Here is a 20,486-nt window from a genome sequence, read left to right as displayed (position 1 = left end):
CCAGCCACTCTGTCCCAAACCAGCAGCACTGCATGGGGCTGTTGTGGCCAATGCACAGGACCCAGCACCGGGTCTCACTGAACCTCATACAATTGGCCTCAGCCAATCCAGATCCCGCTGTAGTCTTTCCACTCTCAAGCAGTTCAACACTTCCACCCAACCTGGTGTCATTCACAAACTTACTGAAGGTGCACTGAATCTCCTCATCCAGATCATCCATAAGGTTCTAAATTCAGTAAGTTTCTAAATTCACTTCTGCACACAAGCAAAAATAACTGGTGTTTTATCCCTAGCCATGATTTATTTTTCCCCAGCATTCCTCACTCTTTACGCTACATCAGCTACCAGAGCTCTTCTCAGAATAATTACTAAGAAGTGATTATTTGCAGTCTCACTAAAACTCATACCTTCAAACATAGCAAAAACATTACAATATAGTTAGCATTACTTGCTTCTAGAACAACACCTGTTTCTGCACAGACTCTGACCCTGTGCTGCCATCCTCTTCATTACCAGCAACCAAAAGCCATCCACACTAAGTGATCATCAGTCATTCAACATCAACAACCAAATAAACAGAATGAAGCATGTGAATTACCACATGAAACACTCCTTATTCAAGTGCCTTGTTTCTTCTTAGCACAGAAAGAGCAGAGGCTCAACAATGTGTTACCAGACTGTAAATACTTTTATATTTACAATCCAAGATTCTGGAAAAAAAATTGTTTGGCTTCATCCAAATATTTCATTCATTCAAATGTTTGTTGGACAGCAGTCAAAACAACAGTAAATTTCTATAGGAGGATGTAAGGATAGTAAGGACAGGCAACAGCAATTTTGGATCACCCAAGGGTAGCGTCCCAGCCCAGTAACAGAGGAGGAATCACTTACCCCTTCCTGAGAATCAGGGCTTGCCCAGCGCTCCAAAGGCAGCATCTCCAAGCAGATGCTTCCCTTATGGCTGCCAGCCCTTAAACGAGGTCAGAGAAGGGCAGACCCTGGGCCCACCCCTTCTGGTCACACTGGTGAATTGCTTCCACCTGTGCTCCCAGGGCTGGCTGCGCCCCTGCACCAGGTGCTCAGTCACTGGTTCAGGCCAGTGATCTCCATACAGTGGGAAACATCAATCTGAGATTGATGTTCTGGTCAGCTCAACAGCATTTACTGCTTCACAGTGCTCTTGGCATTTGCTAGAGGATTACTTATTACTCCAAGTAACTTTTCTGACACATCGCCTGTTTTGCAGTGTCCCAGCACCAGCTGCAACAATCAGAACACATAACTCACAGCTAGAACACAAGCAGTAAAGATAAAGAAGCCACAAATTATTTCCTGAACTTTAATATCTTAAGAACAAGCTACGAAAATGTCTTAAGGAAAAAAAAGGGGCTTTCTCTTTTTAAAATGGAATCTTACAAGAAGTCTTTTAACAACTCTGAAAACTTACAAAATATACCCAAGTGCTGATAAAACAGCATTTCTTTTATAATGTGCTTTTTCCCAGTCATGGTAATGAAATGCAAGCATATCAAAAGTGTCATTTGCATCACAAGAACAAACCGCTTTTCTCCATCCCGAGGAACAGTACAAGTATGTTAGGTCAATTTAACTGCAGTGTGGTCGAATAACAAAGCAACATTAAGAACAATGACTTACAAAGACAATACAGGGAAAGCACACAACACAGATCGTCTATCAAGACTTCAGCTGCCACAGCTTAGTACGTGGAAGTGCTTCACCTGGCTTTGTTTCACTGTCTGGTTGTATATTACTGACTTGGGATCAAGCAAAACTTAATAGTTTGCTTATCAAAACATATTTGTTCCTGGTTACAGTTCAGAGCATAAATATGTTCACTTCTCGGATGTCTGGCGTAAACTTCAGACATTACAGCACAGTCAACAAGAAGGAACATTAAACCAGCACTGACTGATTTGGTACGTAACGGAATAAAAAGCAGTTCTATGTTTTCTTCTGTTAACTTCTCCGCAGGAGTGATAACAAGCTGCAGCATCCCTAACTTATCCAGCTACTTGGAAAGAGGCTTTCTGTCTGTAAATAGACAGCACACAGCTAGTACTTTCCCCTGGACTAAAGCAGCTGATCTCTAATAAGCTTCCCTCCCAATATCCCCATATGCACACCAAGTCCAATTCCAGCTATACATCTTACTAAATAAGAGTATAAACCACGTCTGTGCATCTAGACAGGCAGTAAGCCTCCTACATAACACGTCTGGCAGGTCTTTTTTTTTTTAAATATTATTTGCAGAAGCCAGACCTTAAAGGCAGTGTATATTTAAATAGCACAAAAATAATCGATAGGAACAAAACGATCAAAACATTGTCTCAGATATTCAAAATCTCCCACTCTGCATAGAAAAGAGCTTCAAAATCAGTATACAAATCAGAACTTGGATCCAAACATCCAGTAAGTATTTACTCCCAGAACAAGCTTATTAGGTGCAAGTATAAGTGTGTGTCCTGGCAAATGTGTTCAGAGTTTGAAGGTAAATGTTACAGGTGCATCCATCGCTACATTTCAAGAGACAAAACCCGTTTGGTGCATGTAAGCAGGCTGTAACACTGCTGATGGAACGAAGAACAAACAAGGAAAGCACAGCACACCAGTCACAGTTCTACAGTGCTGTGTGAGAAACAGGCAAACTGAGGGTTCTCTTCTCAAATTCATAGAAGAAATGCAAATATATAAACCCCGCATATTGTTAAGAACAAACTGAATAAAGCAATCCTTTCTTCACTACACACAGACATAACAATGCATTTACAGTATTTACAATTTTCAAGAATTCTGGATTTTTTACATTGCTTGCAGAAACCAAGTATTCCTCAGGTTGAAAACAAACAGCTACACAGTAGCTTCAGAAACCACTCAGTATAGCAGCAGTTTCTGAAGCAAGTCAGGTTACCAATTCCAACGTACATCCCATGATGTAAAGAGCACCTTTACATTATATAAAGCCACTCATTTCACCTAAGTACCCCGTTATCTGTAGGATATCACACCAACCACAGGTGTTTTATACATGCTAGAAACTGCTCATTTTCACAGTTTTCCAATTTAGGTAATAGAACCAAGTGAGCTGCAGTCCTAATGGCTGCTGCTGTCACTGCAATAGTATTAACAATTTCCCCTCGTGTATTTTCATTAGCAAGCAAGTGTATTATCACATGTAAAACTATATGAAAACATCCATATTCAGATGTACTTTATAAGTTCCCAAGTTAAGATGGGCAATCTTCTAGCCTGCACCCATGAAAACTGTTTATGAAAGCTGCTGCTTAAAGCAAGAAAAAAATACAATAGAATGAATATGGAAAATGTTAAAGAAACATGAAAACTGTAATAAAAATCTGCAGACAAGGAAGGTAGTACTTGTGTTCAGACCTTCTTTTTCTAAGTTAAAAGTAATCAAGGAACCCGTTCTGAATAACAGCACCGAAGAGAAAAATTGAAGACTTCACAGTAACACACACCTTTAGTGTCTTTTTTTTATTATTATTACAATATTTTCTGAAAAAATAACAGGGATTCAAAAATTGCAGACTTTAGATGGGAAGAATATTCCGTCCTTCACAGTGACAGAACTGACAGAGCAGACAGAAATGATGTTACTGACCTATTTCTTACACTACAAGACTTCAAAACAAAAACTGCGGCTGAAGTCCTTCACATGTATTTGACAAGAGTTGTTGGCACTGAAGTTCTGAGTTATTCAGTATTCCCTAAATATGAACTAATATAAATTAACAATCACCAAATTCTGAGATGCTTAAGTCAAAAGAAAACCTGACAAGATACAGTCCTTCCATCTCAGTGAAGGTAACACTAGGTTTCCAACAGACTATTTGAGAGATTATACACTCACAGGCTGTATTTGCAACTTTCACAAAGAGCAGAAATCACTGCCAGTCCTCACAAGCCTCTTACAACCAGGAGCAGGTAGCTCTGAGAATTCTATGTACACACCGCGGGCATCGTCTTCAAAAGAGCTAAGATGCTACTGTAAAAACAGGCCTGTTCAAATTGAAGCAGTTACACGTTTGGTCAGAACTATACAATAAGAGAATTTTGTGTTCAAAGTTTCTGCGTTACATACAAAAAGTCTGTAAGTGGCAGCACAGCTGCACGTAAGGCATTTTAGGAATGATTCCAACACAGCTCATTACCTTCAGCATTTCCTTAGGTTCGACTCCTTCGGCATTTCATTACCTTCAACTAACATGAGCAACCCGTTACATTTTCAGATCGTTTATTATTAAAGCCAACGGCCACTGGGATTGAGCCTGAGACGTCCGCAGACCTTCCATAACGACAGATGCAACACGAAGACTGAGCGCAGCCCGCAGTCAGAGCGGCCAGCTGAACAGCCAGCTTCATGCCGTGCAATGAGAGGTCGCTTCCCGCACCGCTCCTCGCTAGTTGGCCCAGTCCTGAAAGCGGAAACAGTCACTCGCGATCTTCCACACCGTGCTGTTGGATGTGGCCTGTGCTGTCAGCAAGAAGTTCTGGTTGAAGTAGCGCTGCTTGTTGCCATCAAATTTTACTGTCCCACAAGTCACCACGAGGACTGTTGTCTGGCTTTGAGTAGCTTGCTCTTCACATGAAGAAAAAACAAAGAAAACAACCCAAACAAAGACTAACAGGTGAAAGAAGTAGGAAACGCGCATTTTATTCAATTCTGTTACACTAGTTACAGGCTAGCAGTTGGTTACACGTCCACGAGAAATACAGCTTTCTTACATCACTTCCATGTAGACAACGGTGTATTCACTCGCCAACAGCACTTTTCACTGGGTTTCACATTTCCATCTAATGTTGTTCATTTGAGACCACTATAAACATCCTCCCATCTTTTTAGAAAAAGCCCTCTTTGTTTGATACGTGTATGTATCCAGCAAGTTGCATACACGTTCTCCTCTCCCTCCTATATTAGCTTGTATCCTTTCACAGCAAAGGAAAGCAAGCATGCTTGACCACAGGCTTTTGCCTTATACTGCAGAAATATTCCTCAGAAGTCATTTACTAACTTCTCAATTGTGTAAGCATTTCTTTAGCAATTGCTAATTAGAAATCGAATGAACTTAGCATCTATTCAAGATGTAAAGAAGTCAGAGCACATACAGATTAATAATCTATCCCACATATTATTGCATGGCAGCAGCAGAGGCTACAGCAGAGGTCTCTCGACTCGCACACCGTCAAGGACAACATCATCTGTTAAGATCAACCTTTCCAATACATGAGAACACAACACATCTGAACACAATCTTAACAAAAAGGAACATTTTCCCAGACATGAGGTATAGTGTGGAGTTGCTGCACCTCCTGGTTTTGTGCTTTATTTATGCACAGCTTTACCTTCCAACCCTCAATATTTTCACTAATAAACAGTCCCTAGAGAAATATTGAGCACTGTTACATTGTATTTCTATATCAATACTTATAAAATGACTAAATAAATAGTAATAGAAGCTTACCATGAACAGGCTGGCAGTCCAACACATTAACCTGGAATTCACTGGATGGCAACATTTCAAAAAACTCATTCAGTGCCTCTTGTCCAGAGACTGCGTTTCCATTCCAAATTAATGTTGCTTTGTCCAAATACAGCCTGGTCAGAGCCTGAGGGATTACAAACAGACGTATTTGGGGACAGAGGGTAAGCACATACAGTGCACAACATCTCAACATAGGAGTTGAAAGAATGTTTTGTATTACCAATCACTTCTGCTCCCTGAGGAAATAAAATGCCTTCCTCAATTATTAAGTTCTAAAAAATAGTGCTCCTGAACAAAAATTGAAATAGAAGCACGTTTTGCTTTATGACTAGTAAAGTGACTTGTACCTCTAAATTTCAATACTGATGGCATTTCCTAGTGATGTAACTGAGCTGCTTGCTAACAAAAGGAAAGCGCTACCAGTGCAGAATTAGCTCACTACGATTTTGTGCACACAAATGCAACACCAGTAGTCAGAAGGTATGATTTCAGGTAAAAAGAAACAAGACTGGGAGCAGTGGAACCATGCAAGAGGACAATTATGTGCAGCAGAGCAGAACCTTCCCAGTATTTCATAAGCTGCAGCTTATGGGCCATTACCTCTCAAGGAAGCTGTTGCTACATCTGTGCCTATCCTGTCTGAGCACAATATGACTATGCAGTAACATGCAGCTGCTGATACTTTCACGTTCACCTACAGTTTTTAAATTACAACTATAATACATGGTACCTCAGAGGTCAGCTAACAAATTCTGCACCTCTAACATGTATCTGGATTTGAACTGAACTACTATGCTGAAGAACAGTGAGGTAATTGCTAACAGGGCCCCTTTCTGAACAGTGCTGTGCAGTAACACAAAGCAATCCTTTACAGGGCAGCCTAGGAGGCCAAGCTGAGACCTCTGCTCCAATGCAATTCACAGGAACAAACTTCAAGTGTAAGTACTTGAAGACTTACTTTCAAGTGTAATGGTAGCTAGAAAAGCACATGAAACTATCCAAAACAGTTCAAGGTATTGGTAAAACATGTACATACCCTTCTTCTTTTATCCATAGTCTCATAATAAATGTTGACAAATTCTTCTGCAGCTCTGCAGGCTTGATCCACATAGGTTTTGAAATCCTGGAGGTAAAAAAAAAAAAAAAAAAAAGACAAAAAGCTTAAGTATTTTTTCGTTTCATATTTAATTACAATATACTATATTATTATTTATATTCTGTGCAAACTAGCCATCTAAGCAGTAGCTCTCACTAGTGAGCAGCCAAAACCACTGTATTCTCCACTCTCACTGAAAGATGACGTCAAGCAATGCTGAAACTGATTGCAAACTGCTTTTCTACTTTCTGGAAGTATCTCATTAGCTTCCAGCAAGCCTTAGGACTCATCTCTGAATGCTGGTTTATTTACTGTATTGAAATTGAAAATGGTTGCATTGGAAAAAGGGCTCCATCTGGTTGAAGCGTTGTGAACGCACAAGCATTCAGTGAAAAGAGCTGCTGCTTTCTGTGATGGATGTTCTGAATTAAAGGAACGAAATGTATCCAACACGTTGCTGAAAATGAACTCCATCACACCACCATACTTGATTTTTTTAAACCAAATTCATAGGGGTATTTTAAAGTATCTCTATAGAAAGAGAGATATATGCAAAAAGTAATAATAGTTCTACTTGGACATATAGCAGGGAAAGAGAGTGCCCACTAGCATGCTGAACATTCTACTACTATTAATCACTCCAGTTCTGCATCCACAAGAACTAAGCACCTCTCACATCTTTTTTTAATCATTTGATGTCACAATACTGAACTGGGATCTCATTTGGTAACTTATTCAGTTTGTTTACTGAACAGCAATATCTCAATTTCCTTGCCTACAGACCTGTGAGGACTACTCCAAGAGCAATGCCTCCTATTTTGTGATGTTGGTTCACTGTGTCAGAGGCAGATGGTGGTGGTACAGCAGCAGGGCTGAACCTTCCCACCAATATCCCATTACATTTTGTGCCATGTGACAGATGGCAGCAGAAGGGCAGCCTGACATGGTGACTGACATGGAAGTGAGGATGAAGCAAGGAAGTGGAACTGAATTGCTCTGTGTGGAAGACATGGCACCTACTGCCACTCATCAACGCTTGCTGAATGTTTTTGGAGACCAATCAGTGGGTGTGAGCACAGTGGGGGGGGCAGTGCATTGCAGCAGTGGTGGCAGTGACAGCTCAGCATGCAGGCTCTTGTTCATCACTAGTGAAAAAGCACAGCTAATGGTGGTGACTGTGGTGGAAAACAGTGTTTTGTAGTTGAAAACTTGTTAGAATGGCAAGGATGGACTCTTTTCAGTGGTGAATGGAGACAGGACAAGGGGAAACGGCCGGAAACTGCAGCACAGGAAGTTCTGCACAAATGTGCGAAGGAACTTCTTTACAGTGAGGTGACGGAGCACTGGAACAGGCTGCCAGGGAGGTGGTGGAGTCTCCTTCTCTGGAGATGTTCAAGACCTGCCTGGATGCCGATCTGTGCAACCTGCTGTAGGGAACCTGCTTTGGCAGGGGTTGGACTCCATGATCTCTGGAGGTCCCTTCCAACCCCTACAATTCTGTGATTCTGTGATTCAATCACACAGCGCTATTGTGCTCCTTGTATATGTTGTAGTTCCCATGAAAACACATAGGAGGCGATACAGAGCAAGCTACTTGTAATCTTTAATTTCGTTTCGTAATGATGTTTTGTTTAAAGTGTTATAATTTCTCATTCTTCTATTTCAACATTACATTCTCAACATTTATAATCCCATCAGTACATCACAACTCCGTTATTTTTCCTGGTCGTCTTTAATGAATACATACCAAAACTACCACCAGTTCCTACATTACCCCAAGAAACACTTTTACTTGGAAAAATTTCCATGCTGCAAAATACTCACCAGCATATCAAATAACCTCTGCTTACTCTATAGGGACAAATTGTCTCGCATTACTACTTTTTTAAATTCCCTGTGGATGGACATGACACTGTTCTTCTCCATCTCCTCCAACAGTTTCTGTACCCAGAGGCCAATTCTCGAGCCAAAGGCACTGTATTCCTGCAAGTGCCAACAGAAACTGTGACACCGTGAGATAAGGAGTGTCAGAGCACCCACTGGTCAGCAGTAATCATAACCTGACTGGTTAGTTATTTGGGGCAGATGGCTGTTATTACTCCATCAGCATGCATTTGCACACACGCTTTCTAACCAGGAGCCAAACGTGCTGCCAGTTAGTCACCGCACAGACAAAACAGGTGTGATGGAGACCAACAGAGAAACACCAGGGGAAAGCAAAGAGCAGTTAGGGAACCTGTAATGTATAATCATAGAATCCCTAGAGTTGGTAGGGACCTCTGAGGGCCATGTGGTCCAACTTCCTGAAATGAACAGGGACAACAGAGCTAGATCAGGGCCTTATCCAGCCTCACCTTGAAAGTCTCTGGGGATTTTATAGGGATTTAAGTCAAACAGAAAATAAGCTGCGTAAGTTTTAATACTCAGAACAAGTTCTTTTTAATGGTAACCCTGTACACATATTTAGAAACCTCCTCACACATCTGATCTGGCCTCTCACTCAAAGGTCAGCTCTGAGGTCTGATCTAGCTTTCAAGACAGGCCTGACTACTTGGAGTCCTAGCTCTAATCACATTTTGAACATCTGTAAGGATGGAGATTTCAGTTTCTCACTGCTGCCATTCCAACACCCAACCAGCTCACAGGGAAATCTTTCTTCTTGGCATTTAACAAGAACGTGGTACTCAAATTACTACTTTTTCGGAAGACTCTGATGACAATTCCCAAACGTTAGTTTTCCCTTTAATACTCCACCACCTATTCAGGGCCAGAAGCCCTTCAGCCACAGACTGCTCAGGCGTCCTATAACTCACAAGCCCACGGCCTGGAGTACTGAGCTTCAGGCGGCCGCGGGCCCCGAACCCCGTGGGCCCCGCGTGCCCACATAGAGGGCGGGACGGGGATGGGGAGGAGCCGGCCTCTGGCCGACGGCAGTCAGAGCCGCTCGGGCAACGCGAGCAGCTAAGGAGCAGAGACTGCCCGCTGTCCCTCTCTCCCCTCCGCCGCCGCCCGCCCCACGCGGGCATCCCCTCATCTCCAGAAGCGCTGCGCCCGGGCCCGGGACGGAGAAGGCCAGGCGGAACCGCGCTCCGCTCCGGGCCGCCTCCGTGCGAGGCCGCAGCTCCCCGCCTTACAACCTTGGCCCTGAGCGGCGGCTCCTCCCGCTTCACCGCGAGGACCCTGCAGCAGTAACCGAGCCCGAGCCCCAGCCCAGGCTGTCCCCGGCGCGGCGGGCGGCGCGAGGACTTACCACAGAGGCGGCCATGAGGCGGCAGCAGGCGCTCCAGGCCCCTCCCGGCGCGAGGCGGGCGGCGGAAGTGCGCTGCGATCAACGGCCGCCACTTCCGGCCGCGCTCAGCCAAGAGCGCTTCCGGCCCGCCACTCGCTGCCTTCGGGGCCGCCGGTTCGAGACCGCGGCGGTCACGGCCGTCTGACTTGTGAAGAACTGAATGTGGTTCAAGTGCAGAGCGGCACAGGGCATGGCTCCGTTGTGGTTAATTTAATGATCTTTTCCCTGCTGCCCCTTATTGCGGCTGGAGGGCTGCGGACGTAAAACCGGGTCGCTGTCTCTGTTTTTCCCACCTGTTTCAGATCTGCTCTCGCTCCCCCTCGCGCACCCCTCGGGGACTGCCGGGGAGCGGACGGGGAATTTGGGTCAGGGCATCTGAGGCCGTGCCCTTTGGTAGATTGAATCACGTCCAGCAGCGTCAGCTGCGTGCTCATTTGTCATTGCTGTGTAGGAGTTGTAAAACTGAGAAACAACGTGACCCACTGGATTAACATCTGCTCCCTGAAGATTGCTTAACAGAAAAGTTCAGACGCCTTCCCGTTTGAAATCTCAAGTCTGTTGCCGTGTCACTGCATTACCATATTCCTTCTTTGCTTTAAATTAATAAAGTGCTTCATAATAAAAAGAAGTATCATCAATTTCCAAATAGAAAAGCAAGGTGTCGGAATGATACGGGATTTGTTCCAGATCACAAAGGGAGACAGCTGCAGAACCAAAAACTGTAATCCTAATCTTTTATCTTCACCACATAAATATCCTTGCTACACTGGATTACTAAGAATTACCCCTATCTGTTATCTTCATTCTCTATTCCCTGTTTATTTTCTTCATACAGGTGCCAATGCGTCTGAAAAGTACAATGCTGTGTTCCTTTTCTGCGGATTCAATTTGTAGGAAATGACCACCATAAATCCCAGAGGAGCAAAGGAATTACATTTGTGTTATTACAGAGACTGTGAATTGCCTGCGCTGAACAACAGAGCTGTGACAAATGCTCATTTGCATTACCCCCTCATTTACTCATATGCACCTGTGGAGCCTGGAACAGGCTTAGCAAAGCCTTTCTGCTGGCAGACTATGTGCAGTTTTCCATCTTTCAAACACATTGAGAAAAAGATTTTTTAATCTCTTTTTTTATCAGTGTCTTCTCCAGTAAACTAAGTAAGACTTTAGGAATAAAGCCAGAAATAGTAAGAACTGAAGTAGCTAATTCGTTCAAACAACCTTTCTGTCAGGTCAGGATTTCTGTCCACAGATACACTTTTTTTTTTCATTCACAAATACTTTATGATCACTGGAGGTAGGATCAGAATCCTACTTTTCCAGCAGGATTCACTGCAGACTTTCCTCTGTAAGGTAGGGAGGTGAGTAATTCAGAGATTCCCCATGCTGCTGCCTGCCTGCCTTAGCACCAGTCACTACTCAATGAAGTGTCAAATGATAGATGCATACGGGTGTGAAACTCATTTTCAGCTTCTTCTAAAGATGACACAAAATTCCAGATATTGCTTTAGAGCAATGACTTCATGTTGGGACCATCTAATTGGGGAAAGCAGGAAGAAAATTCTTTCCCTCATAGCAAGTTGTATATGAGACATTACTGTGAGAGCAGCACACAGTGGCCAAAATGTATTTAGTTCTACGCAGAGACCAAGAAACAGAAATCCACCACTACAATATTTAAAAAATAAAGGCAGTAGCAAGAAATGTAAAATGTTTGCATGCGATACGTAACTCCTCAAAGACACATTAGAAATATGAGATAGTCAGAACAAATGAATATCACTTAAAGAAATACTTCTGGAAAGATCAAAAGAGTCCAGGATACTTAATAACAAGGCAACAATAGAAAGTTAGAAGCACAAAGACATCCTCCAAAAAAATGAAAATGTTTTCAAATGAACAGGGGAGAAAAATATACTTTGGCTATGAGATTTAACAAGAAAGCAAGGCAAATCAAAATAGTTCTGAGAAACATTTTGCTAAGGCAGAAACACTATGAATGTAATCCTTTTTCATACACATCAAAAGCAAGAAGTTCTGCCAAAAATCTGCAAGGCCAACGAGCAAGCAGTGTGCATCAAAAGAAGACAAGGCTGTAAGAAAATTAAACAAACTCTTCATGTCTTTGATCAACATGAAGAAGTTTATAAAGTATCTTATATTACAACCTTTCTTAAAAGGGAAAGAAATGGAGGATATGTCACACAGAATCACAGAATTGTAGGGGTTGGAAGGGACCTCCAGAGATCATGGAGTCCAACCCCCTGCCAAAGCAGGTTCCCTACAGCAGGTCGCACAGGTCGGCATCCAGGCAGGTCTTGAACATCTCCAGAGAAGGAGACTCCACCACCTCCCTGGCAGCCTGTTCCAGTGCTCTGTCACCTCACTGTAAAGAAGTTCTTGTGCACATTTGTGTGGAATTTCCTATGCTGCAGTTTCCAGCCGTTTCCCCTTGTCCTGTCTCACACACTGCAGAAAAGAGTCCATCCTCGCCACTCTGCCCCACACACCTTAGATACTGATAGACCTGGATCAGGTCCCCTCTCGGTCTTTCTTTCTCAAGGCTGAACAGACCCAGTTCACTCAGCCTTTCTTCATAGGAGAGATGCTCCAGGCCCTTCACCATCTTTGTGGCCCTCCGCTGGACTCTTTCCAAGAGATCCCTGTCTTTTTTGTACTGGGGAGCCCAGAACTGGACGCAGTGCTCCAGATGAGGCCTCACCAGGGCAGAGTAGAGGGGGAGGATCACCTCCCTCGACCTGCTGGCCACACTCTTTTTAATGCATCCCAGAATGCCATTGGCCCTCTTGGCCACAAGGTCATGAAGTGAAATGTCAGTACGAAAGGTTTTAGAACAAATCCATAAAACAAATAGCAACTAATCGTCAAGTTGTGTGCCAGTTTATGTGCATACTAACAATGATGGCATGTAATTTGTAAATTACAATAGGCTCTGTCCTCAAGGAATAGAAAGTTGCAAATGTGGGGCTGGTTTTCTGTGAAGAGCTCCAAAATGGATCCTCAGAACAATGGACCAGTAAATCTGATGTTTGCCCTACAAAAATTGGTAGAAACTATAACAAAGAAGGTAGATACTTGATTAAACATGACATATTAGAGCAGACTCAACATGGTTATTTAGGGAAAAGTTATGCTTCGCAAATCTATTCGTTCTTCAAAATACCTAAGAATCACGTGGAGGCAGAGCCTTGCTAGTAAGCAGTTCTTCTTCTATGTGATTTCCTTAAACTCTGAGATTTTGCTAATCTGTGGTTCTAGAATTATCGTACTTGGAAGCAGATAAATAGTTTTAATATGAAATTTTTATTTTTCAAGTTCAACTACCAATCCAAGTTATGCCAGCAGAATAGTACTCACCTGTTTTATTCAACACAGGTTTGTAGTATTTTTACTGAAGTTTTTGATGATTAACCAAAATTAGACTGCTAGAACACTCAGCTAAATCTGTCTTCCTGAAAATACAATTTCCTTACTTAGAAAGTATCATTTGCAAAGGAAACAAAACACTGCATCTACCCCCTTCAGGTACTTTTCCTGAGCAAGCCTTCAATTTGGGTGTTTATGCCTTCCACTAGTATGGGCAGGCATAATTTCCATTTTCTGTCTATGCTGTATATTGTCCAAATATTCCCTAAATAGGCATTTGAATTTCGTTCAAGTAATAACCAAGCATAATTCATAACTTCTCTTCAAAAGCCCAGTTATATTCCTAAGAGTTTCTCAGCCTTTATCTCCACTCCTGTACCTCCAGCCAACCCAACCACACACCCCAACCTTTTCTGTTCTGGAAAGAATGCGTAAGGTACAAATGCCAGAATGATTCACCAGCGATGATGCTGAAGTGCTATGTGGAGGTCAAGCAGTTTACAGCAAGATGATTCACCAAAATATATCTGAAGATGATTTGTGGAATATGCAACTGTACTTACCATATGGAAGTTTAGTTTAGGTCTTACAGAACAAATCAGCAGTAAAGGCTTAACTGTCAAAGTAGCTGGGATCAGCTATTACAACTGTGAGATGAATTAGACATACGGGGTATTTTTCATTCTGTAATCAATAATACTAACAATTAAAAGTTTTTGTTGGAAAGCTTCCCAAATAGCTCCTAGTGAGAACAATGGATTAAAACTCTACTCACAAGTAAATGGCAAATGGGATGACATGCATATAGCACAAATACCTGTTTGGAGATACGAAGCAGCTTTAAGAGGTGACTGCTTTGTAACTTCAGTCAAATTTACTCAAAATATCATAATTAATAACAACTAAAAATGTATTCAGTTTACAACAACGTATTCAGCCATCTGTGTTCTACCAGTTGTTGATTTTTTTTTTCCTATCAGTTGATACTCTGTTAATTAAAAGTGTTAGCAAAGTTCTGGACGATTTCAGAATCATTGAAAAAAATAATTTTTATTGTAAGTTATTTTGATACGAGGTGAGTAATGACGACAGAATGAATGCAGAATTCATTTTTTTTCCATAATATCCTCCCATGAGGACATTATGCATTGGCACCTATGCAAAAATGAAGCCAGACTGCATAGTGCAAGGCTACTTTGCAAACCAAACTTGTACCATGATACAGAAAATGATGAGTTTTCTGTAGTGACTTCAGTAACATGCTAAGATGAGGTCAATAGGTCCTAATTACCCCCAGTAAAATGAACAGTCCTTAGTTTTGTAAAAACTCTGAAGTTAATGTGTTCGTATTTTTCATGGTTTATAATTCATTTGCCTTTAAGACTACATAATGAACACTGACAAAATTTGAAATAGCATATCCTCTATTAAAAAAGGACAAGCAAACTGCAATGCTTTTTAATTTCTTGATTTAAAGAATGTATGTAATGTTACTCAAATCATAAACACACTTGGACTCAGCAGGTTCAAAATGTTACTGCAACAAATGCATGCTGAAGGGCAAATTCAGGAGGAAGCAGAAGGCAGCGTTCTTGCAAATTACAATAACTATTCTACTGAAATTAAAAAAACAGAGACCAAGCAGTGATCCATGACCAATGTCAGCGATTAAAATTAAACTGGTAGGTTCACTTTCTCATTTGGAGTGGTTTATCAACCTTCCTTGATGAATGCCACACACAGCATCCTTGTTAACAAAGTCCAATTACAGCTCAAAGATTTAGCAGGTATAGCGATGTTGACCAGAAGGATTCCCTCAAGGTCAGTGATTCACGCAGCACTTCAGCTTCAAGCTGGTCAAGCAATATGTTTAAAAGCTCTCATGCAACACAAAGGCATGCTGTTCTCTATGACCTTGAATCTTTCTGAGCAGTGACTGATGCTTCTGAAACATGGTACTCAAAACTTTTGTTGAAGTTATCAAATGCATAAGTAATGGTAGCCATGTGTAGATAAGTTGAAGGAATTACCTCTTAAAACTAGAGAAGCAACTGACACTAGCCAAATCCAGACAGACTGTGCTTGATGTGATGCTTACAAAGTTGGATCACGACTCATTGTTTTGCCTGAGCAAGAACTGAATGAGAACTCAACAACTGGATCCACTGATTTCAGCGGGGAGCTGATCTCAGGTGCTCGGCACATTCACCCTTTGACCTATGTGCTGGATAAAAAACCAAAGCTGGATTTTGGATTTATTGCACCACAGCAAACTTAAGAAGCTCTGGTTTGGCCAGTTCATTCTCAACAAAAAATAAATATTATTTATCTGGATAAACACAGGCAGAACTTGTGTTTGTTACAGTCCCAGGAGGACTCTGAACTATGCACTGCTCCACCTCAAATTCCTGTCATACCAGAACTGGTAGAATGTAATTATACTTATCCCAGTAAACAACCCTCTTGTTTTTTAAAGAAAAACAGGTCTTGCAATATATAGAACTGGCAACCATTGGGCAGACCCCCTGGGATACAGAGAGAGATCAATTACAAATTACTATTTGAACGCAATCCATGTCAGAGCACTCCCAAGGGGGATAAATAATCAGAACAGGTCAGTGTCACCATGGTCAACAGAAGAAATTTTAAAACCCTATCCATTTCATTATGTAATGAAATGGTACATGAGCTCTTATGAAAATCCAGCCACATGTAAGTAAAAGCTGGGTAAACTTATTCGTATTGCAATGGACTCCACAGTAGCTCAAGGTAGCAAGCTGATAACTAAAATCTGTGTATGTACACATAGGTGTATTTGTATACTAGACAGAAGGGGCCCGGAGCCTTACCTTTCAGACTTGTCAGGTAGTTCTCTTTGCACTTGTCCTTACATCTCAAAATTTCAGACTGAAATTCTGACAATGGCTTCAGCAGTATATTGTATCACTTTGCAGTGTAGCACCAGCTCACAGTTGTGTCCTGTGTACACAAAACAACATTGCAAATATCCGTTACCAACACATGTGAATCATATAATGCACTGTACCATACACATCAGCTGACAAGAGGATTTTACATGCATCACTTGCAACAACAGCTATGGTTTATTTTAACTTGGGTGCAGCAGAACCAGTACAATCCATGATCATTTCTCATCAGGGTTGCAAGCACTGCAGCTGCAACAGGTTGGGTGGTCCTTTTTCATGTCTCACTTAGTATTCCTCAGTTTTTAATAAAGCCTGGGAAGAAGAGAACCTCTCTTTCTCCCTTCACATCAATTGCCCTTAAGTAGCCTGACCATGTTTTGGGGAAAAACTCCATATCTAAAATATTGGGAATCGTGCACTTTTGCAGCACTGGTATAATAAGCCCAGTTCTAGACCTCACTCTACAAGACATTTATTAGGCTCAAAGATGAAAGAAGAGCACATCAATTCAGAATTCAGTTAGCACTCTGTTTTCCAGACTTACAGAAAACTAGAAGGAAAAATATTAGCTACAACACAACTTTTTAACCTGTTCTAAATTGCACTATGTGTCTGTCAGGATCTGAGAGAAAGACACTGTCCAGCTTTTTCCTTTCCTCTGTCCCTGATGGAGTATCTGATATTTATCCCTTTTATGTGTGTTTATAAATCCTAAACAGCCTGAGTACTATTACATGTCACAAAAAATTTACTCGTAAATCACACTATTCCCAGTTTGTTCCATGTTGCTTCACTTGTGGAAAATCTGGTTCTATAGGTAGGCAAATTCATATGAAACTCTGAGTCTGTTTAACAGGAAAGTTAAGAAATCCTCCAAAAAGATTGATATTCTTCAACTAGAAATAGAATCATAGAATCAATCACTCAACAAAACAAACAAACAGACCCTGCTTATATATTAGTTCTACATTCCACATATGATTTCTTAAATCCAAACACATGTTTTTTGGAGCCAGTGAAATTCTTGGAGGCAACAGGAGGCTTTTAACATTAGAATGAACCTAAGCAAAGAGCTAATGCAAGCATTGGGTTTAGGTCATCTCAATAGATGTGCACTTTGCTGTCATGTTTTTGTGGCTTTAGCTAAGTTTGTCTCTGCTTTTAATTCACTTTCCTTCTGAGGTTCACAGGAAAGTTATAAAGGCTGTATAAATAGAAATAATCAAAATTGTTTCTGATAAACACTTCCATGCATTGATATTTCTTTTCTGTAGGGTGAGGGTATAATCCAAATACAAGTAAATCCATATTAAATGTGACACCCTTCTACATGTTTTACTGCTAGTATCTGAGTTTCCACTAGTAAAGGCTGAAAATACCAAGCCTGTGCAATCTGGATCTGGGGCTGTTGTGCAATTCAGCTCTGCAAAGCCTTCCAAAGTTCCACCTTCTTCTAAGTAATTCTGCTGTGTTTTTCAAAAGGCTGAGAAGTGAACTATTACCTGTTTTCACGGCCTAAAGGATTCCTTAGGTCATGACACCCATAAAACAAAAGCTACAAATATACTAACTAAATGGACAGTAGGCTATGGAATAAATGTAAAGCACAGAATTGTTTTGTGTTTGCTTCACTCTTGGATCTCTTCTGGCAAAGGCTGCCTATTTTAAGAAGTTCCCACAGGTCCAATAGCAGGCAGGCATAACAGGAGTTGGAAAATCAGTTTTTTTTTCCACTGATACCCTCAATAAAACCAGCTTTATTATTATTATTATTTAAAGTTAGAAAGACAAGAAAGTGTTTGTGAACAAATTTTAATCTGTCTGAGGCAAAACCCAGTTTTCCATTGTATTTTTGGTGTTTCATTGTTTCCATTCCTTGCAAAAATTTTTCCTCTTTGAGAAGCAAAGAGTCTTTTTCCGAGAATAGATCAGGTCAGCTTGTAGCATATTCTGACCTAAATTTACAACTGGCTTAGACTTAAATGCTGGGCATCCTTAGGTAGGCCACTACGTAATATTTCTCCAGGCCTGTGACCATTTAAGGAATCATTTTGCAGTAAAGAGTCATCTACTTCCACCTGGAAGTAAACCGATTTACCACTTGATTTTATTTTATTTTTCATGGAGAGTTTGAACAGTGGCTCTGTGGCCAGCTGGCACAACAGCTCTGCAGTTAAGGCAGTGGAGTTGGAATTTGGAAAGAATGAAGAATGAAGTCCACTGTTCTCACTTTGGGAATGTGGATAGCAAAGACTGCTTTTGAAAGGTACCTCACCTGAAAAATCTGGCTTATATAAATATCTCTCATGTGTCAGTACTTTCCAACAGAAGGAAAATGTAATTTTATGTAGATTGATTAAGTTCTCAACATGAGTATAAACAAGTAAATTATTCTAGGGATATATAATGGAATTGTTTTATCCTTTATATGGATCATAACACATAGATTGGAAAACAGTCAAATTTCATTCGCAAAGCCAGCACATCTATTTTTACCTACTGAGTTACTTGTCACTTGTAAATCATGGAGGAAAAGATGTTGTATTGGACTTTGCAACCTGCTTCTCTTATCCTAACCGTCTGGTAACTCACATTCTATAAGCTTCATCTGTATTTTCCCTTTGCATCTTAATGAAATTAACAAACTAAATCAGTTGAGTATATTAATTCTATACAAAGGATTCACTTTTTTTTTTTTTTTAAGTTCCTGGAAAAGGAGAAGAAATCTTTACTGAAACAGATTTGTCCTCATCTTGTCTATTTCTGTGGCCTTTTGCATGGGCAGAGTGAGGCCAGAGAAATGCACAGATGCCAGGAACCACCTAATGAACCACATCAGAGCAATCACAGCTGCAAGAAAGAACCCAAGAGACAAAATACAGCACAAGATAAGCATTATCACCCCCCAAAATTGACTCGTGTACCTTGTGCTTCACAAATAAATGTTTGTATTTGAAGAGAGATGATTGAAAAGCAACCTGCTGACAGTGGAACATTTGGTCTTGAGATATAAGGACACTGACTACAGAAAGAAGAAACAGAAATAATTTTTCATTTCTTCTTCTCAGATAATATTGATAATATTATCTCAGATAATATTGATCGTTCTTGACAGATACACATCTCAGCAGATGGTGGGAAACAGTTATTATTCCACAGAAATGGTCCATTATTTTACAGTCTGTAATTAACATCTTACAGTGTGCTTCCTGGGAAGGGGCTGTTCCAAAGAAAGCTTTAACATGTTGTCTCTTCCAGAATGCTTTACAAATAAATGCAAGACTGTGAGGAATATTCAGGGAGAGTAACTGATAAAATGTTTCCTCTTTTTTCACATAGGTATTTGAGAAGGTGAAGCATTAGGATTATTTTCTTTCTTTTTAATGAGGCAACACCAGTTGTTTGATAAATAAGCACACTGCTCAGTGTTGAATGAAACCTACACTAGGTTTTGAATTTGTACTAAAATCCAGAACCAAAAGGAACTATTTTGACCTGTGTGCCCTGACGTCATGTGCAATGCATGGCACTGCTGTAAATGCAGGGTTTTCTAACAGCAGAGTAGCAGGACTGTGCTACGCTGTGTTCCCTAAAACAGCCATAGTCCAGAGGGAAACTGCAAAAACAATGGCAAAACTCCCACTGGCTCCAACAGAAACTGGATCTTGCTTAAATATCAAATGGCAAATAAATTTCCTTCAAAATGCAACTTAAATCACTAGCTGAGGTACACAGTTTCATTGCTCGAGCTGCAGTTTTAGCAGATATCTTGGCTAAATGTCAAATAATTCCATCAGCTCTTCGAAGGCAAATATTAGACAGTATCTGAAACAGTTTCCCCAAGCACCATTCAATTAACCTACTTGGCCAGAAGGTGATGCAAAAATCAATATTGTGTAATAGATGCTTGTGTTTCAGATGAAACCAATCAATAGGAATCAGAGTAATTTCAAATTAATGACCAATATACACAAAGTAAAAATATCAGGCAATTTAGGTACCAATGTGCTGTAACTTAAAATAGCTCTATTATTTGGTGTGGGATATTCCCCTAGTTACTATTGTATTAAACTCATCATGACTTTTCTAACAGAAAAAATAAACAATTACTGTCATATTAGGAGAACTCACAAAACAGGTGTGAGATCCCCCGGTTGGTCCTGCAACAGCTGTTAATGGGAAGTGTGCATTTGGTTTGCTCTGTGTATATCAGTTTGAATAGACCTGAACATTTGGGATTTTTCTGTTTGTTTTTCACAAGC

General features: G+C 40.9%; 1 protein-coding gene across 4 annotated transcripts in view; it reads right to left on the bottom strand.

Annotated features, from left to right (window-relative positions):
• Window positions 1–3,498: 3,498 nt before the first annotated feature.
• The window catches only part of NXT2 (nuclear transport factor 2 like export factor 2), a 71,627-nt gene continuing 54,639 nt past the window's right edge, over window positions 3,499–20,486 (bottom strand). For 3 of the 4 annotated variants that reach the window (XM_052672955.1, XM_052672957.1, XM_052672956.1), the window contains exons 3-6: window positions 16,147–16,276; window positions 6,559–6,645; window positions 5,502–5,646; window positions 3,499–4,618 (exon numbers count right to left, since the gene is read on the bottom strand). In XM_052672955.1, the coding sequence (XP_052528915.1) occupies window positions 4,440–4,618; window positions 5,502–5,646; window positions 6,559–6,576 (342 nt within the window). In that variant the 5' untranslated portion in view covers window positions 6,577–6,645; window positions 16,147–16,276 and the 3' untranslated portion in view covers window positions 3,499–4,439. Of the gene's footprint in view, window positions 4,619–5,501; window positions 5,647–6,558; window positions 6,646–9,868; window positions 9,989–16,146; window positions 16,277–20,486 lie in introns of those variants that run through there. The other variant, XM_052672954.1, reaches the window with a different exon arrangement.

This window comes from Tympanuchus pallidicinctus, unplaced genomic scaffold, assembly GCF_026119805.1.
Source record: "Tympanuchus pallidicinctus isolate F22 unplaced genomic scaffold, pur_lepc_1.0 scaffold13, whole genome shotgun sequence".
Taxonomy (NCBI): Eukaryota; Metazoa; Chordata; class Aves; order Galliformes; family Phasianidae; genus Tympanuchus; species Tympanuchus pallidicinctus.
The sequence above is the reverse complement of the archived record's forward strand: the minus strand, read 5'-3'. Positions and strand labels throughout refer to the sequence as shown.